The sequence below is a fragment of the Lepus europaeus genome, chromosome X (assembly GCF_033115175.1).
Source record: "Lepus europaeus isolate LE1 chromosome X, mLepTim1.pri, whole genome shotgun sequence".
Taxonomy (NCBI): Eukaryota; Metazoa; Chordata; class Mammalia; order Lagomorpha; family Leporidae; genus Lepus; species Lepus europaeus.
Genome location: NC_084850.1, coordinates 129,829,313 through 129,856,631, shown reverse-complemented (window position 1 = coordinate 129,856,631; position 27,319 = coordinate 129,829,313). Strand labels below are relative to the sequence as shown.

Here is a 27,319-nt window from a genome sequence, read left to right as displayed (position 1 = left end):
ACCACTGACTGCTTTGGGCAAGAGAGGCCAAGAGTGGAAGCAGGGAATGAATCGGGAGGCTCAAGGGGGAATACATGCTTAGACTGGAACACAGGCATGGACAGGAAATGGGTGGATGGGGCCGGCGCTGTGGCGCAGCGGGTTAAAGCCCTGGCCTAAAGTGCTGGCATCCCATATGGGTGCCAGTTCTAGTCCCGGCTGCTCCTCTCCTGATCCAGCTCTCTGCTGTGGCCTAGGATAGCAGTGGAGGATGGCCCAAGTCCTTGGGCCCCTGCACCCGTGTGGGAGACCCTGAGGCTCCTGGCTTCAGATCGGTGCAGCTCTGGCCGTTGCAGCCATCTGGGGAGTGAACCAGCACAAGGAAGACCTCTCTGTCTATCTCTACCTCTCTCTGTAATTCTGTATTTCAAATAAATCGATCTTGAAGTGGATGGAGCTAAAAATATGTTGGGGATCTCCTCTATCAGCAAATTCTCTGCATTCTAGGTGGAAAATGGGGAACAGAAGGAGTTAAAGCTGATTTCTAGATCACTCCAGGACCATGACTATGAATATGGTCTTGGTTTTTAAATTATAAAACCTCAAACGCAGATAAGCAAAGAGGAAAAATATGTCCAACGCCCAGATTCCCATTACCCAGACCCAACCAATGAAAGCAGTCCACTGCGACTGTGCCAGAGCGTCTCTCGGATCAGGTTGAAGACTTCTTCATGGTCTTCCGCAGACAGCTCTCCAACTTCCCAGCTGGTCTGACTTTTTGGCCCTCAGGACCCCCTTCATACTCAGGCCTCAGATTTTTTTGTTGATGTGAATTCTAGCTGTTGATGTTTACCATATTGGAAATTAAAACTGAGAAAATTTAAACTTATTAATCTATTAAGCCTATTACACGTTAACATATACAACATTTTAATGTTATTTGAAAGCAAAACTTTTTCCAAAACTAAAAAGCAACAAGGGAGGTGGTAGTGTTACACTTCTGCAAATCTTTTTAATGTCGGACTTACTAGTAGACAGCTATATTCTCATCTCTGCTCCTGTTAACTTTGTGGCCATGGTCCTTTAGTATGAGGTTCATGAAGAAAGTCCAGCCTTGCACAGATATGTAGTTCAAAAAGTGAAGATTATATTAAAAGTCTTTCTGGATAATTAAGAATATTCTTGGATATGATCAGAGCACTGATGGTTTCTTAATTAAGAACAACTAGTTGAGGCCGGCGCCGCAGCTCAATAGGCTAATCCTCCACCTGCGGCGCTGGCACCCTGGGTTCTAGTCCCAGTTGGGGCACCGGATTCTGTCCTGGCTGCTCCTCTTCCAGGCCAGCTCTCTGCTGTGGCCCGGGAGTGCAGTGGAGGATGGCCCAAGTGCTTGGGCCCCTGCACCTGCATGGGAGACCAGGAGAAGCACCTGGCTCCTGGCTTTGGATCAGCACAGTACACCAGCCACAGCGGCTATTGGGGGGTGAACCAATGGAAAAGGAAGACCTTTCTCTCTCTCTCTCTCTCACTGTCCACTCTGCCTGTCAAAAAGAAAAAAAAATAGTTGAATATGGAACCTGAAATCCTAACAATGAACTTTATGTATGCTGATATTTGAAAACTCATTGATCTGTCTTGCACTTTGAATGGATCATTTGCCTATGTGTGATTTCATAACATCAAGCATTGGTCATTTGGAAAATGTTGGTTTTCTGAGTTATGCAGCTGTCTCAAATGTTGACGCGTTCCATTAAACAATATTTTAAAAATCAAATTTGTTAATATCCCCACCAATCTCATCCAAAAAGACTGAGTATCAAGAAATTGAACTCCGGAAGATACAAGTTTTCCCAGAATCTCATTTCAGTACAAAGTTCAAATTTTATCATTGGCAACAAATCTTGACAGTTTCCTTAAAGCAACAGGCTTATTTTGTTCATTTTTCAGAAAATGTGTGTTAAATACTCCAGTGTGAAGAACCATAGATCATCAATCTTGCAAGGAAAGACAGTGTTCCAAGAAGAAAAAGCCTGCTAGTTCAGCTCACATCTTGGGCAATCATGCAAGTGATGGCTCAAATGTGTGGGCCTCTGCTACCCATATGAGAGACCTGGATGAAGCTCCTGGCTTCAGCCTAGCCACTGTGGTCATCTGGGGAGTGAACCAGCAGATGGAAGGTCTGTCTCTCCCTCTCTCCCTCTCTGTCACTCTGCCTTTCAAACTAATAATTCTTTGGGGGGAGAGCATGGTATGTATTTCCTTCTATTTAAGTATCTTATGTCCCTCCATGGAGCTTTATAACCTTCTCTGAGATTTATTCAAGGATACTTGACGGTTTTGGCTGTTACAATTTCTTGTAAAAGCTTTCACAGTAACACAAATTTGTGGCTGGTACAAAGGGGTACCTTGATTATTGCATATGGATCTTCTAGGACAGTAGCTCAAAAAGCTCACAGGAAAAATGGAATGGAAAGATAAGTATATTTTGGTATAAAGTCTTTGAAATTCATGCAGTTCTTCATAAGATGCGTTTTTCATGTACTTCATGTCTAATTACGACAATCTTGTTCTAAGAATGGAGAGCAAAGAAATTCAAAATATTTTTCTCAAGATTTGAGGGGCTAGTGCTGTGGTGTAGTGGGTAAAGCTGCCACCTGCAGTGCCGGAATCCCATACGGATGCTACTTTGAGTGCTGGCTGCTCCACTTCCCTTCCAGCTCTCTGCTGATGGCCTGGGGAAAGCAGTAGAAGATGGCCCAAGTTCTTGGGCTCGTGCACCCATGTGGGAGACCCGGAAGAAGCTCCTGGCTTTGGATCAGCCCAGCTCCAACCACTGTGGCCATTTGGGGGGTGAACCAGCGGAGGGAAGACTCCCTTTTCCTCTCTCTCTCCCCCTTTCAAAAGATGTATATGAAAGGCAAAGTGACAGAGAGGTAGATATTCCATCTGCTGGTTCACTCCCCAAATTCCCACAGTAGCCAGGGTTGGACCAGGGCAAAGTCGCTGAGGAACTCCATCTGTGCCTTCCATATGGATGACAGGAACTCAAGTACTTGAGCCACAATCTGTTGCCTCCTGAGTGTATCAACAGGAAGCTGGATTGGAAGCAGAGTAGCCAGGACTTGAACCAGGCACTCCAACATGGGATGCAGGTGTCCCAGGTGGTGGCTTAACCCACTGTGCCACAATGCCCACCCCAGTTTCAGGTTTTCTACAGCATTTATTTCTGCAAGTAATGATAATTTCTATGCCTCCTATTTTCTTTTAATGTCACTGCATGGGTCACAACTACAATGCTGAATAAAAGGAATGATAGTGGTGACCCTTGATGTTTCTGACTTTAGAACAAGGGAGCAGTATCTAAAGATTTATATATTTGAAAGAGGGGAGGGGAGTAAGGGGGGGGGGAGAGAGAGCGAGCAAGATCTTTCGTCTGTTGGTTCTCCCCCAAATGGCCGCAAAAGTCAGGCCTGGGCCAGTCCAAAGCCAGGAGCCTGGAACTCCATCTGGGTCTCCCAGGTGAGTAGCAGACACTCGAGCCATCACCTGCTGTCTCCCAGGATGCATATTACCAGGAAATTGGATTGGAAGCAGAGTGGCTGAGACTCGAACCAGGGACTCCATATGGGATGCACGTGACCCAAGCGGCTGCTTTTAACCCACTGTACCACAAGGCCTGCCCCAAAAGGTGCTTTTAAAGTCATTCGTGGATGGTGAATTTTATCAAGTACCTTTCTGCATCTACTGAGAGAATCATACTGCTTTTCTTTAACATACTGTTGTGATAAATTACCTGAATACGTTTTATAGTAATTTTTCTTATGTTCCTGGGATAAACCATACTTGATGTGTGTCTATGTATATGTATGTATATAAATATTTTACTTTGTATTTTTCACTAATATTCACAAGTGGATTTCCTGTTTTCTCATCCTGCCCTGTGGGACTGGGGTAACACAGAGTTGGCCATATAAAAGGAGTTGGGAGTTATCCCTCTTTCTTTTGAAACAGTTTGATAGGAATTACCTGTGAATCCCTTGCCACTCTCTGACTCAGTGTACTTGCCGGGCAAATCCCCAGCTCTGGTTAAATGTGAGTCTCTGCCTACTCTGAAGGCACACATGGAGAAAAACACTCAGCCATGCTGACTGAATTCCTCCTAAACAAGTGACTCTTAGTGTTGCCCAACAATTATACCAGAAATCCCTGGTCCAAACTTTCCCATATTCTCCTAAAAGATTGTTCCATACTTTCTCTCCTCCTCTGTCCTCAATCCCAGCTAATGATCAGGCCTCAGGTTTTGAGGAGAAGTAGAAATAATCCAAAGAGAACATGATACCCTGCCTCCACACTTGTCACCTACCACAGGTAGGCTAAATCCATCCCCTCTCATTCACATAAGGATTTTGCTTCACTAATTCTCACTCTTGAATGATCAGTTTATCCCTGCCTATTCATGTAGTACTATGTATATGGAGTATACTTAATCCAGTTCATTTCTTATGGTGTTCCAATTTTCTATGACCTAATTCTTTCCCTTGATCTATTAGTATCAGAGATAAGGTTTAAAAATTCCCACTATTGGGATGGGGGGTGGTTTGTGGCACAGCAGGTTAAGCCACCACTTGGAATGTCCCCACTCCCTTTGAGAGTACCTGGGATTGAGTCCCTCCTCTGCTTCCTATCTAGCTTCTTCCCAGTGCATCTGGGAGGAAGCAAATAATGGCTCAAATACCTGAGCTCCTGCCATTCACAGGGGAAACCCCAATGGAGTTCTATTTCCTGGCTTCGGCCTGGCCCAGCCCTGGCTGTGGCAGGCATTTGGGGAGTGAACCAGGGGATGGAAGATCTGTCGCTCCCTCTCTCTTGACTAAATAAAAATGAATAAACATTTAAAAACAAAAATCCCCACTAGGATTATAGACTTGTCAAGTTTATATACTTTGAAGCTATGTTATTCATAAAATTGCTATATTTTTAATCGCTTCTCAGCCTTTTGGCTAAGATCAAGTGTAAAATTGCTAGATTTTCTTGACTAATTACCATTCTGTCATCTAGTAATAACATTCTTTAATTTTGTTTTAAAATTTCAAAATGATTAGCATAACCACCTCAACTTCTTTTTGGCTAGGTTTTGCCTCATGTCTTATTCCATTAGCTTACTTTCAACCTTGCAGCAGCCTATGCTCTGGGTTCTGTCTCAGAAACCACATATCGCAAATCTCATAATTTCCATTATCCAGCTGACTTAAGCCTGTACGTTTATTCTAATTATGGCTGGACTTACTGGCATCTTATTTTGTCCTTTAAACTTAGCAAGCTTTTCTTTTTCTTTTACTTCCCATCTTCCCCAAACACCTCCTTCTTCTCCTGGAGTAATCAGACTTTGTTTACTCCTCTATCATTTAGATAGTTACGTATTCCACTTATCTGTGGTAATGCTTAAACATGAACTCTGGCTTAAAAGATGTACTACTTCTATCCTCCTCCTTAATGTGATAAAGGCCTTAGAATGCTTTAACTCCAGTCTCTTCCCATTCTTCTGCCATATTATTTTCCAGTACTTAATTATATTCTTTTTAACCCTGTCCTAAATTGGTCTTTATTGCTGTTACTATTTGTTCTGTACTTCGTTTTATTTATTCCATTCTTATTTTAAATTTCATTGCCACCAGAAAGTAGAGTGTTTCTGTCCTGATCACTTAATTATTTGCTTTATTGTACCTAATAATCTGCGGTTGAAATAATCAAAGCAGTGTTTACTTTTTAAAAAACATTTGAGAGAGAACACTCCCCCTTCTGCTGGTTTACTCCCCAACAGCCTGCAATAGCCAGGGTAGGAGCCAGAAGTAGGGACTCCAGAACTAGCCTGTGGATGGCAGGAACCCAAGGACTTGAGCCATCACCACTGCCTCCCAGAGTCCACATCAGCAGGAAACTGGAGTCGGGAGTTGGAGGCAGGTATCAACCAGGCACTCTGATGTGGGATGCCTGCACAGTAACCAGTGTCTTAACTGCTGGGCCAAATATCCATGCCTGTTCTTTATCTTATCCATATTCTTTTATCACTACTTCATACCTAGTACTTCTAGTAATGCGTCTTCATTTGGGGCTGCTATTGAAGAAATGTACCAAATTAGTAATTCTTACCTGGGCCAAAATCTAGAAATCTATTTTTTAACAACGAATTTTTGACAATACTTTACAGAGTATATATCTACAAAATTCACAGAAGGAGGCTTTTACAAACATAGCTCTTTTTCTGCTTTGCCCTAAAGACTCAAATAACATTTAGTAGCAAATGTATACGGCAAATAACTAATGGGCAAAGTTCTTCTCTTTCAAAGATGCAGGAAACATGGTTGACATGTTAGCTGATAGAAACTATTACCTCTGATTGAAGAATGGTGATTAGTTCGACAGATCTAACAATTTTTTTTTTTTTTTTGACAGTGGATAGTGAGAGAGAGAGAAAGGTCTTCCTTTTTTTTGCCATTGGTTCACCCTCCAATGGCCGCTGCGGCTGGCTCACTGCGCTGATCCGAAGCCAGGAGCCAGGTGCTTCTCCTGGTCTCCCATGCGGGTGCAGGGCCCAAGGACTTGGGCCATCTTCCACTGCCTTCCTGGGCCATAGCAGAGAGCTGGCCTGGAAGAGGGGCAACTGGGACAGAATCCGGCACCCCAACCGGGACTAGAACCCAGTGTGCCGGCACCGCAAGGCGGAGGATTAGCCTGTTAAGCCACGGCACCGGCCAGAGCTAACAGAATTCAACAAGTAAAACCAATTATCTCAAATACCTCAAGTTATCTCAATTTGGAAAGCAAATCTAAAGGGTTCCCATCTACCAGCTGAGGTTGAAAAAAACACCTTAACCATCTGCACGTATCTCCAGAAGATGCGAAGATAGGACAGTAAATTTTAGAAACCATTGGTCTAGCTCATTTTTAGTGTGGTAAAATATACATAACGGAACTGCCCATTCACTTATACAGTGTGAGTAGGTGAGCTGCTGAAGCTCAGCCCTACACGGGTTGGAGTTCTCTACGTGTGGGGAGTACTTGTTGGGGCAGGGCCGGGTGGGAAGGCATACAACTCTGCACTTGCAGACTCGCGGGACTTCTCAGCGCTGTCGTGCTGTTTGGGTTAACCAGCAGAGCTTGACAATGCAGCCAGGAAGAGAAAAAGGACACACATGAGGACTTGTCACCTCTACCCCCAAAATAAATACAACTGAAGGCTCAGACTACTTTAATCATTAAAATGTTTGGGACGAAAGTCCAACCCAGTTCTTTTGCTCCTGAGGGAAGGCACGCCTGGACCAATAGCTGGGTCACTTGGACAGCTCGGAGCCTGCAGGAAGTATTTCGTCAACAAGGAATTAAGGGAACCTTTCCTATGACTGGAGCTCTATCTGATGCAAAAGAACGAAACTGAGATATCTGTACTTAGGGAGACGCTGTTATGTTCTGGGACCAGAAAATGTATCAAGGACTTTGGGAAAGGGGAGCATCGTGGATCAGATTGGTCACGTGTGAGAGAACCACTAGGGCTGGGTACTAACACGTGGCCTATATTAAGGTCATAATACCATCAACAGAACCCACTACTTCCTCATTGCCCACTAGTTGCTAAGCGATGTATTGGGCACTAATTTCTTTCTAGATAGTAACTCAATGGAAATAGCTGTTCTAACCCCCACTTTCAGTTGAGGGCACAGATTCAGACAGAATGAGTAAAATCCTTTAAGGCAGAGCTTGGAATTCAAACTCAGATCTAGGACTGAGATAAGAATCAGGATTCATCAGTTCTCCTCACAGGCCCCCCCCCCCCCGCCACCATCATAGAAATCAAGAGAAAGGCCTTGCAACCTGGATTTTTAAAACATGTAATAGATGCCATAATATTTCAAGAAGAAAGGGACAAAATGACCATCCTCTGCTTCCTCCTCCTTCAGCTCTCAACTTGAGTATCATCTCTTCGAAGATCCCTCTCCCACCCCATCAAACTAGGTTAGGAGTACCTTCCCCAAAGAAGGACCAAAGCCCTCCATGTATGATCCAAAAAAAGCCACGCAGGCTCTGAAAACTGAGAACGTTCTCAAAATTTGCAGCAAGCTTGTTTGGCAAGAGGTGAAATGAATTAATGTGAAACTCTCTTGGGGCCAGTGCTGTGGCATGGTGTATAAAGCCACTGCCTTAGTGCTGGCATCCCATGTGGGTGCTGGTTCGAGTCCCAGCTGCTCCACTTCTGATCCGGCTCTCTGATATGGCCTGGGAAAGCAGTAGAAGATGGCCCAGGTCCTTGGGCCCCTGCACCTATGTGGGAGACCCAGAAGAGGCTCTTGGCTTCAGATCGGTGCATCTCTGGTCATTGTGGCTAACTGGGGAGTTTATCAGCGGATGGAAGACCTCTCTCTCTGCCTCTTGTTCTAACTCTTTCAAATAATCTTTAAAAAACTTTCTTTAGTTACCCTAGGCATAAATGTCACTGCTCTACAATGCTTCATTCTTCTTTGGAAGCCGAGCACTTTTCAAGAGTCCCCTGCATGTAGCAGGTGCACAATAAAGATTCCCTGAGAGGGCTGGCGCCGTGGCTCACTTGGCTAATCCTCTGCCTAGTCCCGGTTGGGGCGCTGGTTCTGTCCTGGTTGCTCCTCTTCCAGCCCAGTTCTCTGCTGTGGCCCGGGAGTGCAGTGGAGGATGGCCCAAATGCTTGGGCCCTGCACCCACATGGGACAGCAGGAGGAAGCACCTGGCTCCTGGCTTTGGATCGGTGGAGCACGCCGGCCGTAGCGGCCATTAGGGGAGTGAACCAACGGAAGGAGGACCTTTGTCTCTCTCTCTCTCTCTCTCTCTCTGTCACTCTACCTGTCAAATAAAAATTTCCTGAGGGAAGGACCAAGGCTGAGAAATCGGCTAAGAAAGAAAAATGGTCAGCGGCTTGGGGGTGACCATGGCTCCCCACTTGCGGGCTGGGCCTCTAACCACCAAATACCACTCCCTTCTTTGACTCTGAAGGCCCTATAAATAGTTTCTGTTGATTGAAGGCAAGCAACACAACCCCTGTCTTCGCTAGGAATAAAAATAGTTCAGTGGTCCTACAAGAGGGACCCACGCATAGCTTTGGACCAATAAAACAAAGCACAGTAGGCATATTCCTATTTCAGAGACCACATGGGTAGCTTTACAGGACCCCTTGAACTTGGGAACAGATGACGTGCTTTTGGGCCTGACTCTGCTTCATTCAGTAACCTTGCTAGTCCTGCGGTTTTCTTATCTGTACAACCACCTCTTGTGTAGGCCCCAAGGCCCTCACAGGTGGGCTGCTAACATGGTAACTCCTGGGAGGGACAGTAGCAGTTGGCCTACACTGCAGAATTGGCTACAAACCTCTGGAGCGCCTTCACTCCTGTCCTCATTTAGTGTGCTCTGTCCAATCCGCACACCCTTTTCATTGAAAAGGAGCACAGTCAACACAATGACATGTTGGGTACAGAAGTCACGGAAGGGGCTCCTGTCGTTAACCGTAAACAATGGTCAAAGAGCTCTAAGAAAAGTAGCCAAAGCAGCCGCTGGATCTCCTGACTTGTACAGACAAATGGGGTGGTAGTGGGGAGATAACCACGGGCTAGCAAAGACTGGATTCACATAGGAAATTGCTTCACTGCAAGGTCCCGGGTCAGGAGAGGAGACGGAAGAGGCCTGGGGAAAACGAGTGATGCGAGAGGACAGGACCGGCTCTTCCCTTGGGGCGGATGGACCCTTCTTACCTGGTAGCACAGGATGGTTTGCTGTACCAGCCGCGCGTACCCATCCAAGCGGACCCCGGAATTGCTCCTGCTCCGCATCTCCCGGACGCCCGATCTCCGGGGAGGCAGGCCGCTTAGTCCGCAGCCTCCGAGCGGGCCTGATGCCCAAACGCTGAGGCTCTGTCAGTTCTAGGGATGGGGCAGGGCGGGAGGAGGTCGGGACTTTTCAAAACCGTAGAGCCAAAGCGTGATTGGAAAGCAAGCCAACCAGAGTTTGGCTCTGCTGGGAGGCGCGGGGGCGGAGATGGGGGCTGGCGCTACGGTGGCCCCGCCTTAACCAGACCTGCCACGCTCTCGCAAGTCCTGAGTGGCCCCGGAATAAGCGAGGACCTAGGTTCCGGGCAAGGGGTGAGGATGCCCCTCCCGGGCCTCCTTTGTCCTTCGGTGGTCGGGAGGAGGGCCTTCGGCAGGAGAAAAGCTGGCCGACCAGGGCCGCCCGGCAGCCCACCCAGGCCGGACTTGGCCCCGCCCCCCGCCCCCCCCCCAGAGTGGAACCCTCCAAGTAGCAGCCTGAGGGGGATGTGAAAAGGGGCAGCCTGTGGGAACAGTGCTGAATCTAGCTCAGAGTGGGAACTAAGCTGCTTCCTTAAGCCCCTTCACTCCCCAGCTGGCTGCCAGCCCTAGCCAAGGCCAGAGAAGCGGGTCTTCGGCCGCGGCCAGCTGGGTGCCCTGGGCCCACCCCCACCGCGGGGCCCAGTCCTCGGAGGCCGGCCCGAGGGGCAACGGTAAGAAAGGAACCCAGCTGGAAGCCCCGCCCCTACGCTGTGACGCGCTCACGGCCCTGCCCTCAGCGCCGCCTCCACCACTGTGCGGAACCCTTGGAGCGGGGCCTGAGGGGAAAGGGGAGGGAAGGTGCCTCACCAGGGGTCCCGCCCCTACCCTGTGACGTGTTCACAGCCCCGCCTCCACCGCAGAGCGGAACCCTTGGAGCCGGGTCTGAGGGGGAAGAAAAAAAGGGGCGGCCCGCAGGAGCCACGGAGAACCTGGTTCCGGGTGGGAACCAGCTTACCTCCCAGAGCCCCTTTGTTCTTCAACTAGCTGGCACCCCAGCCGGTGCTGGAGAATCGGGCCCTGTCGCTGCGTCCACCTGGGTGCCCTGGCCACGTTCCTATCTCTACTGCTGCGCGGAACCCTAGTAAGGGGACCCAGCCTGGAAGGGAAAGAGGGAGAACTGGATGGGGTCCCCCTGCTAGCCACCTCAGTGCTGCTCCTGAGCTAGGCTTTCAGTTTACCGCCTATAGGTCTGCAGTTTGACACATGCTATTGGTTCATTTCTCGTGGCTGCTGATGACCTACAGTTGAGTCTTTGGCCTGTTATTCACTGTCCACCACAATCTGCCCCACTTAAGAATTCTACTGGACAAACCAGATGCACGTAATAGTTTCTGCTAGCCGTTGGCTAGTTTCCAAGCAGTTTCTGTATACTTGACCCATTCAGCCCTTCCTTCTCAACTACCTGAAGCAAATCGCTCCCTTAAGGATCAGTGTAACTTTTCCCTCCTATTAACTCTTCCCCATTCCCTAAATTCCTATAGCACTTTCTTTAGTAAAAACTTTGGACTTGCAGTCGGTTCAAATTTCAGTTCTGCCATTTAAAAGTGCTGTGACTTTGGCATGGTGTTTCACTGTTTAGCCCCATTTTACAGATGAGAATATTGAAGTCTAAACATGAATTTAAAGCCCTCAGCACATGGCTGGCTAGTAGAAATGTACTTAAGTTGTAGCTGCTTTCATCATCATTGGGCAATAAATGTTATGCTTTCCCATATGGATGAGGCATGTGTTTCTAACTTGATTCTACGTTACTCACTCAAATAGTCTGTCTCCTATGACCAGTACAGTGTTGAGCATATGGTTGAACTTGACCAAGTTCATGTTAGATATTCTGGAACATAAATCTATGACTTCAATCTGTCACGTGAAGCAACAAATCCATTATCGGCTCATACGCTTCTTGATTTCTTAATATTTTATGAACAACCCATGTATGTATCTCCATGAAAAATTTGCTATGGTCTAGGGGGTAAATAGAACTAAATGTTAAATTATCATTCGATCTCTTTTGGAATCTAAAGCTGTATGTACTCTTACTAGAATTTTCATGTATTCGTCATCTCAAAGCTTGATTCCTTTTATTAGGATTTCTTTAAAATCGCATCTGGATGCTACTCTAGGAGTCCATTTTGCAGCCATGAGGGCAATAACTGATGACCTTTGCACATTACCCGGAACTTCTGCCTAGTATAAAGACATTGTCCTTTTCTTGGTCTAATTCTGCTACACAGATTTTGGTGCATAGCCAGTAACTTCCTTAGGTTTTGGTCCATGCTTTAATGAACATTATCATATAAGCTGTAGTTTTCAATAAGCTTAGAATTCTGAGATTAAGATCAAGAAGGAAGGCTACTACTACTTTTTAGCTTTTAAATTCCAAATGAGTTTTAGTAGTTCTTGGACTAGTAAGCTATGTGTGCTATACAGGAATCAGTCTTATATCTTCATATCCTTGAGATACAAAACCGCCACATCTTGGTGTCCATATCCATCTCCTTTCTCTGGCTATCACCCAATAGAAACCTGTCTCCAAGTCATTGCTCAAGTATTTGTAAGGATAAGATATAGTATATGATGGGAAACATTATTTGCCTCTGAAGCATATTCATGATCTTCATGAAGATGAAAACCCAGAATTCCACCTTGGTGTACCACCATGTATGCCTGTCTGACCCCAACAAGAGGATCTGTCCATCCTTCCACAGGGGCCTCTAAGTTTCCAGAGAGCCACGTGTCCGTGCCCAAGGTGGACATCAGTGCTTTTCTCAATGTTCTGATCTTTAAAGAAAAGCACTCCATTTTTCGATCCAGAGAAGGTCAATTCTGAATGAATTGAAAATGGCCAACTCATTAAATGTAGCTATTTCTATGACAATTTATTTTTAACTCACTGGAGATAAGTTGTAAAGAATGTTGAATTTGGGCCGGCACTGCGGCTCACCTGACTAATCCTCCGCCTGCGGCGCCAGCACCCCGGGTTCTAGTCCCAGTTGGGGCACCGGTTCTGTCCTAGTTGCTCCTCTTCCAGGCCAGCTCTCTGCTGTGGCCCGGGAGGGCAGTGGAGGATGGCCCAAGTCCTTGGGCCCTGCACCCGCATGGGAGAGCAGGAGGTGGCACCTGGCTCCTGGCTTCGGATCGGCGCAGTGCACTAGCCATAGCGGCCATTTGGGGGGTGAACCAACAGAGAGGAAGACCTTTCTGTGTCTCTCACTGTCTAACTCTGCCTGTCAAAAAAAATGTTGAATTTGTCTCTGCTCCAGCTTCCTGTAACTAGTTTAAGATTGAGAGGGAAAGAAGAAACGCTAGGGAATATAAGATTTCTTCACAGTGAGAAATATGTGTATTTAGTAAATACCAGAATATATTCTGGAAGAATATTCAATTTTTGTCTGCTCTGACTTCTTGATGTTGTACTCGAGACTGACATAAAAGGAAAAAAGAACACACTGATAAGAACTCTTCACATTCAAGATTATGTTCTTATGCCCACTTGGTCTTCCCTTTTTCCTGTCAGATTCCAACAGCAGCAGTGAGGAGCTGAGGCAGACAACTGAACAGTCTTTAAAATGCTGTTATGGAGACAAAATGACACCCTACAAGTCCACTTGGTGAATTGGTCACTAGGTCTTCATCAAAGTGGACTTCAACAGACTGACCTGCCTCCTAGGTGACTTTGTTAGACACTCCCCAGTACCCCAAGTGAAGCTGTTCATCGGTTTTGAAGGGACTAATAATCATTAAAATTAAAGCCAACAGAATTCCTGCACGAGGTTAGTGATCGCAGCGTTTCCAGTAAAAATCTCTCCAGTGTTCTGAGGAAATGCTTATCACATAGTGGCCTCCGCTCTGATAGTCTTGGCTTCCTGATAGTCGTTTCTTTCTGTCCCCTTGCAAGTCTCAGATTGTGGATGCTTCTTAAGAGCATTCTCTCTGCCCTGCCCCATTTCTGTCTGAAGTTAAACAGTTTCCCTACTTATGCAGACCCAGGGAGGCAATGGTGATGGCCCAAATAGTTGGATTCCTGCTACCCATGTGGGAGGCCTGGATCTAGTCCCCAGCTTCCTACTTCAGCCCAGCCCACTCCCAGATGTTACTGGTGTTTGGGGAGTGAACCAGCAAATGGGAGCTGTCTCTTTTTGTGTCTCTGCCTCTCAAATAAGCACAAATTAAAGTCAACAAGAAAACTTGGCTTAAGGACCATGGTCCAGACCCAAAATACAATAGGAAAAATAAGGGCAGCATGTTTTAAAAGGCATTGGACATTGTGAACCCTTTGGTTACTTAATCTGATTCAGGAGATTAATTTTGGGGAGGTAACTTGTAGAAACCAGAGTGTATCCTCACCTTCCTTGTCAACTTAGTATCTTTTTTGGGAGCTGAGGATTTTGGAAGGAGAGATTGCTCAGACACCTCTTGAGAGGGGTGAAGCCAGTTTCTCCCATTTGTGGCTCTCATGTGCTTACCAGCAATCTCAACCCCCCAGAGCCTGTCCTAACGTTCCTGAAATCCGACAGTTGCATGCTGAGAAGCAGATACGTGGGACAGATCTGGATCAGATCTGGTATTCTGCCTACAGACCAATGCGATGTGTTCGAGGCAATCTTGAAAGACTACTGGGCAAATGGAAAGAAGACACAGAAATTGATCTTGAAGCAGAGCAACCTTTGCTCTGATTTCACAGTTATAGCGTTGTTTTCTATCTCCCCAAAGATATTACTATTGTATTTGTCTTCATAAGGCACATCCTACCACTTTCATGCCACCCCACGAGGGAAAGTTATCATAAATGGCCTCTCTTTGAGAACGTTACCAAACTTCAAAGGACTTAACTGTAAATTTATTTTGTTGATTTTTTTTTTAACATTTTTGTTGATTTTTAACATGTTGTCGATTTTAACATTTCTGTCGATTTCAACACTTTTGTCGATTGTAACATAAATACAAGGCAATTAAATAAATCAATAAATCAAAAATATTGTAAAGACAAATCAGCACTCACAGAAAGCTATTATATTATTAGTATGGTTAGTCTGGAATACAGCATTCACTGGAAATGTATGCAAGGGAGGCTTAGTGAAAGAACTAACTAAAGGGTTCTGAAATGTTCTTAAGACGGACATACTTGAGGCACTGCTTGAGCAGGTATGGGGGGAATCAAGATAGGCTCTATGACTAGGAGCAATCAGGGTTTGACACATACAGCAACAACGGCATTGCAGAATAGTTGATTGTCCCCAGTAGCTGCTCTCCCTTGCCACTATACACTCTTCAAGGCTTGAAACATTTTTAAAAGTAATCGTAAATCTGGTTGTGCCAGGGTGGACCAGCCATAATAATCAACAATGTGCCTTTTAAAGAACAGCAATATTCTGTTTTCCCCTTCTATAGATCTCTTAAAGTAATCCTGTTCTCCTCCTCTCTTCTGAAAGGCTCTGGGGATGTGAGAAGTGGCAGTGTGTGTATCTCCTCCACGTTCACTGCGTTGCTGACATATGATCTAGATTACAGTTCCATCCTTCTCAGTGGCCAAGGTATTAAGCTAAAGACCGTTAGTGCAGACTGTACACTCTGGCAATTAGGGCTGGAGTCTGCGGGTAGGGTATTGGTACTGGATGCCATGTATGGCTATAAAGATTGCATGAAGATGCAACCAAAAGAATGAGTGGAGTTTGCCAAACAAGGTTGTGCCTGTCCTGTGGAGGTTCCTTTTTCTAACTTGCTCCAAAGCACTGTATAAGCTCACTGTGGCACTATTTGCTTACATTTTCCAGTCTGGCTGGCATCGTTATTCTCTATTTCAGCGAAGTTTCTACATTTCACATCCCATATAGTCTCCAAAAGGAGATTCTGGGTTCACTGAATTATCACATTAGACAAAAACAACCACAATTCTATGAAGGAATAAACTTAGACAGCAGAAAATAAATACAAAAAAGTAGAAGATTTTTGACATGTGGGTCCACTAGAATTTAGCTTATGTACAACAAAGGCATGCAGAACTACACCCACCAACAGGCTGAAGTCAACAGTTGCTTTACATGTTCTCAAAGACAATTTCCAGCCCATATGTTAAAGAGGCAAACTACTTTTTTGAGGGGGGGGGTCTTATTTTTAGTGTGGTGTTTAAAACCAATCTTCTTTTAAAATGGCTAAGAAACCAAATCACAAATGTCTAAAAACTATGGTCATGTCTTGATTCTTTGCTCTTCCGATAGTAACCATTACTCTCAATTAGCTTACGTTCCTCCAGAAGTTGCTGAGTATAAAACGAGTTGATTTTCATAATCTCACATTGTGTAAAAGGTAAAAATTGGGCATTTCACACTGTCAAGCTTCACGCTTTGAGAAAGAAGGAATCACATTTGCTCGACAAAGGGTAAGCTTCCTCGCTTTGAAGTCCTTCTGAGAGTCATACGGCTTTTTCCATTGCAGGAATCTTCTTTCTCATTCAATGTGTGCTGCTTCCCCGTGAAATCATGAAGGCACACGTCTCCATTCTGAACACTGAAAGAAACCCCATTCTTCTCTGTTGATGCATTCCCTACATAAGGAAAAACAAAGTTGGTGTCATGAAGTATCCACAGAAAGCATTAAACAGACATCACTTTAATCTTAAATATGTGCAAAAAATCTTTTAAAAGCATGATATATATTCATGTTTACTTTTATTCCCTCCCTAAGGTCACTCAAAGTAAGCAAAAAAATTGGAGACTGATTCTGTTGCAGATTTTTTTTTTTTTTTTAGCAAAATGATCAAAAATGAAGCAAAGCCACCCTGAACGCGTCCCATCTTGTCTGATCTTGGAAGCTAAGCAGAGTTGGGCCTGGTTAGTACTTGGATGGGAGAAGCAATATATTTCAAAAGGTTATTTTCTAGCTCTGGTTGGACATATATTGATTACAAGTGGTAGCGAATGTATTAAATAACTGAAAGTAATTTCTTGGTGTCCCCAGAAGTTAGCTAACAGAGATCCCCATCTATACCCTTAGAAAATTCTTTGTTCCCTAAAATTCCTGTAAAATGAAACTTTATACCAGAGAAACCCAGAGCAACCAGCTCCAACATTCATGGTAAGATAGATCATTCCTGTTGTAGATTAAAGCAGCCTTGCTGATTAAATCGGGGTAGGGCTGCTTCCCAAGAAGAAACCACCAATTGCACCCTAAGACTCCAGGGCCAGGGAGCAGGAGGCCTTCTAGGGCAAATGTGGTTTAAACCAGGGCCTCCTTCATCCCTGAACACAGGGGAATACAGCTGCTGAGATCCTCTAGCTACTTGGTCCCATACTCTGTTCGGAGACAGTACAGAAAGCCGAATAACCTCATTTGTTGGTGACACAATAATAACAATAATGCAGAGCACTTTATAATTGCCATCTTGTTTCTAACCCTACTGGATGGGTAGAATTATTATATCCATTTCACAGATGAGACTGTTGCACAAACCTTGCTGTGCCCAAGGTTACGCAGCTCAGAAGTGATGGAGTCAACATGGCATGTTGCTTCCAAACTCTGTGGCCCTGTGTACGTGGTGACACGGCTGCTTATGCAAGCCCTCTAAGGCAGCTCAGAACTGAAGTGTGTCACCTTCATGCCAACTAGGTGATGGACATGGTTAATGCAGAAAATAGGCCATGGTGACTGGCTCAGGCAGATGTTCAGATTTAGGCATTTTGGTAGAGGAATGCTTTGTCCTGGTAGAATAAACCAGTCCACTGTTGGCTTTTTGAAATTGTCAACTCCCTTCCCCATCCATCCTAGATCCTGGTGGGAGGACTAGGGGCCCAGGGATGTTGATCCGACCTGCATACCATGTAGCCTGAAAAAGTACCTTCACCCTCACTGTCAGGCACCAAAACTAGCTGTGGCAAATGTGTTTCTGTCCGATCTGACTCTGCAGAAGAGGACAACACACTGGTGAGGCTAGGCCAGGGAGGTTTCATCTCGGAGTTCTTTTGAGAATATGGAAAATCTGGTACATGGATTCGGAGCCCTAAATACGTGCTGTGATTTGAAGGCCTCTTGATGACTCTGTTCACTCCTTTGATTTCTCTGCTTTCAAATTGCTTTCTCAGACTAACTTAAGAACCCACCTTGACTTCCACACCGCCACTCTGTTGACCTACACTGAGTCACCCATGATGTAGCTATTTGGCATGGAGCCCAGAGCCTTCTGGTATTGATGGTAAAGAGCTAAGGCCATGTGGCACCTGGTTTTTTTTTGTTTTTTTTTTTACAGCAGTGGTTCTCAACCAGAAGCAATCGTGGACTTCATTTTGCCTCCCCCTGCCCCGGGGTTAGCTGGCAGTATCTGGTAACATTTTTGGTTGTCGAAGCTAGGGATCGTGTGCTATTGGCTCTAACAGGCAGAGGCCAAGGGTGCTGCTATATATCCTTTGATTCCACAACAGAGACGTAACCAGCCCCAAGTGTCAGTTGCGCCTGAGGTTGAGAAATCTCAATTTGAGGCATCCTATTGTATTTTAAAAGTCTAGACAGACCAACAGGACCTCTCAGCTTTTGGAGATTGGAAAACTATTTTGTAGATGTATGAACCTTCTGACAAATTATTTTGAATCGGGCATGAAAAGAACCACTAGCCTAAAACAGTGGATAAAGGTAAATTCTCCATGGAAGGAGAAAGTATACTGGCAGAATTTAAGGTTTTACAAAAATGCAAAAGATATATTAAGAAGCCAAAGAAGGTAAAAATAGATAAGCTTTTATGAGTAATGAACAGCCCATTCTTATGAAAGAAAATATAATAGAAATTTTAGCTAGAAATGTCAGAATTAATGAGTGAAGGAGGCATAGCAGCGATAACGTGTTCATTTATTGGTGACATACACGATCACAATACTGGCCACTAATCTTCCAGTATCTTATATATTCATGGGGTTTGGGTGCTGTCACAAAGTAGCTGCATTCTGGGAAAGACTTAACTAATGTGAAAAGCAAAAAATAGCAAGGTTTACATATGACTATAGATGTAATAAAAAATCAGTGTAGTCTTATTGACTCTTTTAGGTACTGCTCTCATAGAAATAGCACAGTACTAAAGTCCTTGGGCAACACTTAAATTAGGATTGAAACCATTAACTTTCAGGTCATCATCAATTCCCATTATGAAAAACTAAATCTTAAAAAAAGTTGCTTCAGTTTTTGCTCTAAAACAAATTTGGATTAATAAACTTTCTCTTATCAGGGAACCACATTTTGACAACTAGTCATATATGTAATTATTCCATTGCTTAGCAAAGATGCCATTAAAGGATAAGACTACTTTCAAAAAGAAACACTAGCTTGCTAAATACTATATTGAGACATACATACCATTCCCGCTTGCGTGTACTGAGCAATCATTATTCACTAGCAGTGTGGTGGAGTTAGTGGAGTTACTGTTTGACTGTAAGGAATTTGAAGAGCTGGATACTCCTTGGTTTACAGTCTGCTTCTTTAAACCATTAGTAGCAGTTTTACTCCAGTCTATAGCAGAATAAGCATTACAGAAAAACAGAGCGGTATGTTGAAGCTCCAATGCAAGAGACAGGTCACAGTGTAACAGTCCTAAGCACCTGATCTCTCGCTACCAGACCTCAGACACCTCGCATTTCACAAGTTGACGTGCTAAAAGCATTTCCATCTAGACTATGTCCTGCGAGTGACTGCCTGATGGGAAGCCACCTCCTTTTTGGAACGAAAAGCCAAGCTGACTGGGTTGTGTCTGTAACACTCGCTGTGTTGGCCAATTCAGAGCCTCACACTGCCTGCACGAGAACACAAACTGTGTTGTGTTGCTTAATTGTTCCTAAGTCCGTGGCAATGACTCATCTCTAGGTACTGTCATTTTCTGAAAGTACTGCTGTGTGGTCTTTGTGGCTGCTTTTCGGGCAGAAGAAATCTAGCTCCTCAAATAGTACTTCATTTCTCTTTCCTTAATAATGACCTATCTGCTCGACTACCCAGCAGGGCGTATGTGAAAGTAATTCAAAATGATCAAACATATGCTATAACCAAATCATCCAGTACATTCAGATGCTAAAGCTTGTATAGGAAGTTTAGCCTGCTAACAAATAAACAACTGACCACTAGGACCCATAGAGAAAGGGTGGAGCCGTGCATTAAAAGGTTGTGAACCTTAAATATTAAAAATTATTTTGGGAACTGGAAGACATGAGCTCAGTGGGAAATTCTAAAACTTTCACTGTTGCTTCCACCAAGAAGCAGCTGTATATGAATGATTACTTTTTAATCCATTCGGTCTTTTCTGCTCATGTTCCCAATTGCTATTTTCCCTTGAGCGGATTGCATCCACGGATTTCCAGATGGAATGGCCCTTTGCTAAGGACTGCTTTGGATCTTCATGTACACAGTCTTTCCCTCAAGATGTAGGAGAAAAAGTAAGGTCAATGGTTACCTGAGTTTTCAGCCAGTCGTAACTTGCCACAACAAAGGTACCGCCTCCATTGCTTCCTGACATTCTCTTTGGCTACACAGTAGAAGAGGAATATGAAAAATCCTAAGGGCGAGGGAAAAGCAAGCCAGAACAGAATGAACTCCACAGAAGACCTGGATGTCAGGAACTTACTTTGCATAGAAGAAAAAAATCTTTTGCAGCCTTGGGCAGAGTGAAATTTTGCAAGTGACTAAAACATCCAAAATCCCAGGAAAGCTTGCTAGGGAAAGGCATGGGGGCGGGGGTATACCTTTTATTTTTACTCTTGGTAAAATAAAGGATAAAAAGGAATGATAATTCTACATTTTTCCATCTTACTTTGAATTTTTAGGGTAAATAAATTTCATGTATTACACATGAACATATTTAGGAGCATAGTGATACTTCCCACCCACGTTTCCACCCTTCTTCCTCCTTCCTCTTATTCCCTCCCAATTTTTACAATGATCTATTTTCAGTTTGTTTATACTCCTAAGATTAACTTCACTAAGAGTTCAAAAAACAGTAAGAAGAAAAAACTGTTTCTCAGCAGTAGAGACAAGGGCTGTAAACAATCATTGATTCTCAATGTCAATTTCACTCCTGTACATTACATTTTTTGGTACTCTTTCCCCAGCCCCAGTCAATCTGCTTTGAAAAGCGTTATTTTAAAATGCTGGGTTTGCATCTAGTAGGGTACATGTGCCCATCCTGAAGACTCCCTCAATGTTGCACACCTGTGAGCATTTGCCACCTTGGGAGGCCACCTCGGCTGTAGTAGGGAAGAAACCGTGTAAATCGGAGATCAAAGCAGGGCTACCCAGCACCAAAAGCACACTCTAGACACATGTCGTCTTACATATATTTCAATTGAAACTTTTCTGGTTTTTTTTTTTTTTTTTTTTTTTTTTTTTTTTGACAGGCAGAGTGGACAGTAGAGGGAGACAGAGAAAGGTCTTCCTTTGCCGTTGGTTCACCCTCCAATGGCCGCCGCGGTAGGCGTGCTGCGGCCGGCACACCGCGCTGATCCGATGGCAGGAGCCAGGTGCTTCTCCTGGTCTCCCATGGGCTGCAGGGCCCAAGCACTTGGGCCATCCTCCACTGCACTCCCTGGCCACAGCAGAGAGCTGGCCTGGAAGAGGAGCAACTGGGACAGAATCCAGTGCCCCGACCGGGACTAGAACCCGGTGTGCCTGCGCCGCAAGGCAGAGGATTAGCCTAGTGAGCCGCGGCGCCAGCCCTAAACTTTTCTTTGAGAGACATAGACGGAGACGGTGATTTCCCATTTTCTGGTTCATTCCACAAATGCTCATAACAGCTAGGGTAGGGCCAAGCCAAAGCCAGGAGCCCAGAAGTCTATCTGAGTCTCCTATGTGGATGGCAGGGAACCAAGTACTAGAGTCACCATCTGCCACCTCTCAAGGGACATGATAGCAGGAAGACAGAATGGGAGGCTGAGCCAGACCTTGAGCCCAGGTGTTATCTGATATGGGATGCAGGCGACCCCAGGGGCGTCCTAACTGTTGTCATAATGCCCACCCATCTCTTTATTTAACCTCAAAGCCAGCAGTGTGAATAGGGCTTTTATTCCCTTTTCTTTCTACTCATTCATATCCAAATAAGATATTCCAGAGAAAAGAGAAATAGGTTCAGTTTCCATATTAAACATGTGTGAGGGCACTTAGCTTTCATGTTAATGATTAGTGAAATTTGGGCATACATACATATATTTTTCTTAATTATCTGTTACTTTTTATATGCTATTACTGGCAAATATCTTTTCTTAAAATCCTTAAAAATAATTTGGGGCCGGTTCTGTGGTTCAGTGGGTTAAAACCCTGGCCTGCAGTGCTAGCATCCCATATGGGTGCCGGTTCTAGTCCCGGCTGCTCCTTTTCTGATCCAGCTCTCTGCTATGGCCTGGGAAAGCAGTAGAAGATGGCCCAAGTCCTTGGGCCCCTGCACCCACGTGGGAGACCCGGAGGAAGCTTCTGGCTTTGGATTGGCACAGCTCAGGCTGTTGTGGCCAATTGGGGAGTGAACCAGCAGATGAAAGACCTGTCTCTCTCTCTCTGCCTCTCCTCTCTCTGTAACTCTTTCAAAAAAATAAATGAATCTTTTAAAAAATTTGCTTACTCTAGAAGTCTTTATCACTATGGAGCACAACACCTGGCTATAGGAATTCAGGAACTAGTACATTGTAGGTAAACATTGACAATTGTATAGCCAACAAATATATTTATTGGCTTTCTCCAAATAAGAACAAATAGCCAGATTGGGCATTTGAATTCAACCTCAGGTTAGGATTTCTGTGAAAATTGGCAAAATGATCTACTGCGTGATAGAACTATAGGGAAGTATAGGGATAGAAACTATAGGGAGCTAAGGGCCACAGAAAAAGATGAAAACAAGCAGAGGAGAATGCAATTAAAAGGCATCCCAGCAGAAGATTTTGAATAAAAAGAAAGCAAGGGACAAGCAATGATTGTTATTGTAATGTCGACCTACTTGCATGCTGAGCTTTTAAAGCCAAAGTAAGACCATTACAAATGAACAGATGGCAAATCTTTCATAGCACTGCAGAGAGTTAGTAATTTCCCTCCTTAAATACAGCTCTGAGGTTGCCAAAGGACTGTAGCTGGGCTTCATTAACAAATACAGGAAGTGCCAAAGTAAAGGGCTACACACAAAGCCTGCCCCTTTCCTGTTGCGTGTCCTGTACAGCTGTGGCTCAGGAGGAGCCCTGCATAAGACTGGGGCTGATTGGCTCTGTCTTGTCTTCCTGTTTATCACTGTCTCCAAATCACATTGATCTAGGAGGTCGGGGTGGTGAGCCCTTGTAGGGACACCACTGGGATGTGCATTGGTCTCTCTGTATGCATGTTCTCCTTCCGTGTATTTGCTAGGAACCGAGTGAAGGGAGAGCAGTAATTGGCACTCTCAGAAATACTTTCTGGCAGGTTCCCCTCAACATAGTATCACCAAGGAGATAACCAGGGGTGGGGAGGAGGGGGAGAAACACCATTTCTTGCATTTCGTGAATGCCTTTCTTCCAAAGATCTCAAAGCACCCTTTCTTGCTGATAAATCTGTTTCTCATCTGCAGGTATTCTAAGCCACTAAATAAGCTACTTTTTGGGGCCGCCGCTGTGGCGTAGTGCATAAAGTTGCCATCTGCTGTGCTGGCATCCCATATGGGCACTGGTTTGAGTCCCAGCTGCTCCACTTCTGATTGAGCGCTCTGCTGTGGCCTGGGAGGGGGGAGTGCGGGGGGGGGCAGTGGAAGATTGCCAAGTCCTTGGGCCTCTGCACCCACGTGGGAGACCTGGAAGAGGCTGGAAAACCTTTCTCCCTCTCTCTCTGCCTCTGCCTTTCAAATAAACCTTTAAAAAAAAACACCCTGCTTTTCAGATACTGCTTTAGCTATGATGTTTGTTTCTATTAGACTGGGATTATTCAGTGCACATTTAAAGCTGTAGAGCTACAGCCGGCATTGTAGCGTAGCAGATAAAATTGCCGCCTGCAGTGCTGGCATCCCATATGGGTGCCAGTTCGAGAACAGACTGTTCTACTTCCAATCCAGCTCTCTGCTGTGGCCTGGGAAAGCAGCAGAAGATGGCCCAAGTCCTTGGGCCCCTGCACCCACATGGGAGACCTGGAGGAAGCTCCTGGCTGCTGGTTTGATTGGTGCAGCTCTGGCCATTGTGGCCAACTGGGGAGTGAACCAGCGGATGGGAGACCTCTCTCTTTGCCTCTCCTCCTCTCTGTGTAGCTCTGACTTTCAAATCTTTAAAAAATGAAGCTGTAGAGCTTACCTTGTAAAGTGTTAAAGATGGCAAAGAGATACATGAAGGCAACGTTAACTGGTCCCCAGGCAAAGAAGGCAAAACCCCAAGTAATTCCCAGTAGAAACGTAAGGCCAGCGATACTCCTGAGGTCTTGGATGCTGGTTTTGCGCTGGGCTCCCAGCTGCTTCTTCTTTTTAATTCGACAGAGCTGAACCAGGACGACGATGAACATGCTGAGGTTCAGCAAAAATACCACACAGAAATATCCCACAACTGTAATATAGAATACTACATTGCTGTTGATCCAGCAACTGGCATGGGGCGGGGGTGGAGAAAAACAGGGGAAAGCACATTACACTGATGAAGTGAATTTCAAAATGGCGCAATGAACCTGTAACACTTTATGGAAACCTCTTCTACAAGCATAGGAGAAATAAATATTTAAAAACTGCTGTTCACAACCATCTAGAACTCTGGGGAGAAGAACCTTAAGAATTTATTTTAGGACATATGCTGATTTAAAGTTTTAAAAAAACTGAGGTGTCCAGGGTTTTACCCTTGTAAATCCTAGTGATTCTGCTCCGTGAGTCTTTATCAGTATAATGTAACTGGCATCTCATTTTATCAGAGGCTAACAGATATTTTCGAAATAGTACCTCTTAAGTCATCTATTTTTCAAAATGTGCCTCCTATCATTACTTAAACAGCCGCGTGCCATTTCCAATGAGCTTATGTCGTTACGTATAATGGGGAAGGCTGTGATTAAATATTGTCGGATCTGATGAAGGCAAGAGTCAATATGCTGATTAGATGCTCCATTTTCTGGGAGAATTTCATTTTCTAGTCTACTTGGCATTCCTTTGGGGAGCTTTATACTCACAAGTCATCAGGTGACCCATTGGGGAATTTTCCATAGGATCCAAGCCCATAGTTATCTGGGGATATAGTCAGGACAATGGTCACAACCACAGCTGGTACCCCTGGAAGACAGAAAACATGGGTCACACATAGCTCTAACAGCCAAAGGTGGTGAGAGGGAGAAAAAGAGCCCAGAGATCACAATCTACCCATACCATCGTCGCACACGTGTCTGGTGCCTGGGAAGTACAAAACGGTGAGGCCGGCTCGGAGTTCAGGCACGGGAAGTTTGGCCTCACGGCCACCACGCTAACTTTCTAAGTGTACCGAGGAGCACCTTCTGTGGCAGCCCCAATTCTAGGCTGCAGATACAAAGAATTCATAGCCCAACCTCCAGGAGTTCTACATTCAGAACAAACCCTGAGGAAATACATTCCACAGCAGCCCAGGTTGCTCTCTGGGCAGCGTACTGTATAAGCATAAGGCTGTTTTTGAAACTTGCCAAGTGTCCTCTGCTTCATTCTTTCTACCTGATTAAAAAATCAAAATGCTGAAGAAAAAGCAGAGAAAGCAAAGGCATTGTGCAAGCAAACTCCTACATACCCCAGCCAACGATGCAGAATTTAAGGATGTATTTTCGGATGTAGGTATTAAACACTTTGACAAGGGCCAGGTACATGTGGAATGCTTCCAGGCCCATCCATGTGAATGAGACCAAGAGAAAATAATGCAGAAAACCAGCCACTGAGATGCAGAGGCCTCGAGTGTTGTACAGAGCGATCCACGAGTCCAAGAGGAACACCAGGTTTAGCAGGAGCAGAGCGGCGCACAGCTGGATGAGGATCTTGGAAGGATAGTCCCTCCGGATCTTTCTAAAAGGAAAGGACAAGAAAGGATTTACGTGCCCTTCTGCCAAGCCCGCTAGGAGTATATTCGTCAAGCTGTCTGAGTCCTGAGCAATTTTTATTCTTTGGTAAACATCTATATTCGTACATTTTCAGTATGCATGTCTCTATGGGGGAGGCATTATAAATAGCTAAAGGAAGTAACCAGAAAAAACCCAAACAGAATCATCCGTGACAGCCATATGGAAAGCTTGTGTCTCTCTTTCTGTGGGACTTTTCCGTGATGACCCCTGGCCCATGCTCTAAATAGTTTGTAGACATTTCCCCCCAGCCTTCTAGAAGCACTGCTGCTGCTTCTCCTAGAACAGCGTGCCATATTCAGATCTTCAAAATATTGCCACATGTTCGTATTACCTTATGTCACTAATTAAAGTGAGATCATGGAAAGAAAAGGATCAAATATACCCAAATGCAACAGCACAGGAAAATACTGCTCCCTGATGACATGTACATGTTTATGTGTGAAAAACTGCATCTAGGAAAGTCATTCTGAGTAATGGCTAGCCGTCTGGGCACTTAGTCTCATTAACAACATTTCCAAAGGTCCACTAGAAGATCTGCCGTCACATCCGGACCCAAAGTTGGACGCTGAAAATTTGTACATTTCCTGGTCAGTGTCCAAAATCTAATCCCAGAACCTATAGATTTTCATCTAGCTAACATGATAAATGTGTCTATGTCCTCCTTTTCCAGCAGAATGTTGTTCTTCAGAATTTTTGCCCCTGAAATGCCTGGGGGATCCTGCTAGCCAGCGGAGAGGGAGATGCTGCATTCTGGCTTTGACTTACCAAACCACACTTGCTGAATGTCTATTTTTTTCCAGTGTTTTTCTAAAACTTTATTTTTTAACCAACACAAATTAGACATACTTTTGGGATACCACGTGATGTCTCGATACATGTATACATAATGCAGTGTTCAACTCAGAGTAAACTATCTCCTCAAATGTTAATCATCCTTTTGTTGAAGATTTCAAAATCTCCTAACTTTTTTTACTATCTAGTACATTATTGTTACCTACAGCCACCCTAGTGTGCGATAGTTCAAGTGAAATTTGACAACTTCCTCCTCTGTCATCCCCACATCACTTAGTGTATTACTCTTTGGTGTTGATTCAGTATAATTTAGCAGCTTAATTTTATCAACCATAGCTCTTCTGCTTTACATGGAGTAGAGGTCTATTTAAGATCATAAACTCTTGAGCGGGGAGGGGTCTGCGTCCATCTTTGCTTTCACACTCGTTGTCAAGTAGGCCTTGGCCTCATTCTGGGATATAAAGATGATTATGGCACAACTCCTGCCTTCATGGAGTGCACAGACTAGTGGAAGGAAGCAAGTTTATAAGCCAAAAAGTGCCATGAACTGTTACCCATAGGTGCTCCACTGGGTAGGTGCAGGGGATTAGGCAAGCCAAGGAAAAGGCCTGATTAATACATTTTAGCAGTGGAGCTGAGTGCTGGGTCCTACCCCAGTGGGTCCTACGTTCCTAATC

At 44.7% G+C, this 27,319-nt stretch overlaps 2 protein-coding genes across 17 annotated transcripts in view; both read right to left on the bottom strand.

The window, feature by feature from the left end:
• PHKA2 (phosphorylase kinase regulatory subunit alpha 2) overlaps positions 1-10,211 on the bottom strand; it is a 72,328-nt gene extending 62,117 nt beyond the window's left edge. Inside the window, exon 1 of the mRNA XM_062182918.1 lies at positions 9,750-10,211. Coding sequence (XP_062038902.1) covers positions 9,750-9,827 — 78 coding nt within the window. The 5' untranslated portion in view covers positions 9,828-10,211. The remainder of the gene's footprint in view (positions 1-9,749) is intronic.
• Positions 10,212-14,734: 4,523 nt separating this feature from the next.
• Positions 14,735-27,319, bottom strand: part of ADGRG2 (adhesion G protein-coupled receptor G2) — a 105,828-nt gene continuing 93,243 nt past the window's right edge. For 14 of the 16 annotated variants that reach the window (XM_062183183.1, XM_062183191.1, XM_062183188.1 and 11 more), the window contains 6 exons: positions 25,526-25,794; positions 24,945-25,044; positions 24,092-24,375; positions 20,260-20,361; positions 19,176-19,328; positions 14,735-16,383 (listed from right to left, as the gene is read on the bottom strand). In XM_062183183.1, coding sequence (XP_062039167.1) covers positions 16,199-16,383; positions 19,176-19,328; positions 20,260-20,361; positions 24,092-24,375; positions 24,945-25,044; positions 25,526-25,794 — 1,093 coding nt within the window. In that variant the 3' untranslated portion in view covers positions 14,735-16,198. The remainder of the gene's footprint in view (positions 16,384-19,175; positions 19,329-20,259; positions 20,362-24,091; positions 24,376-24,944; positions 25,045-25,525; positions 25,795-27,319) is intronic. The other 2 variants (XM_062183194.1, XM_062183197.1) reach the window with 1 other exon arrangement.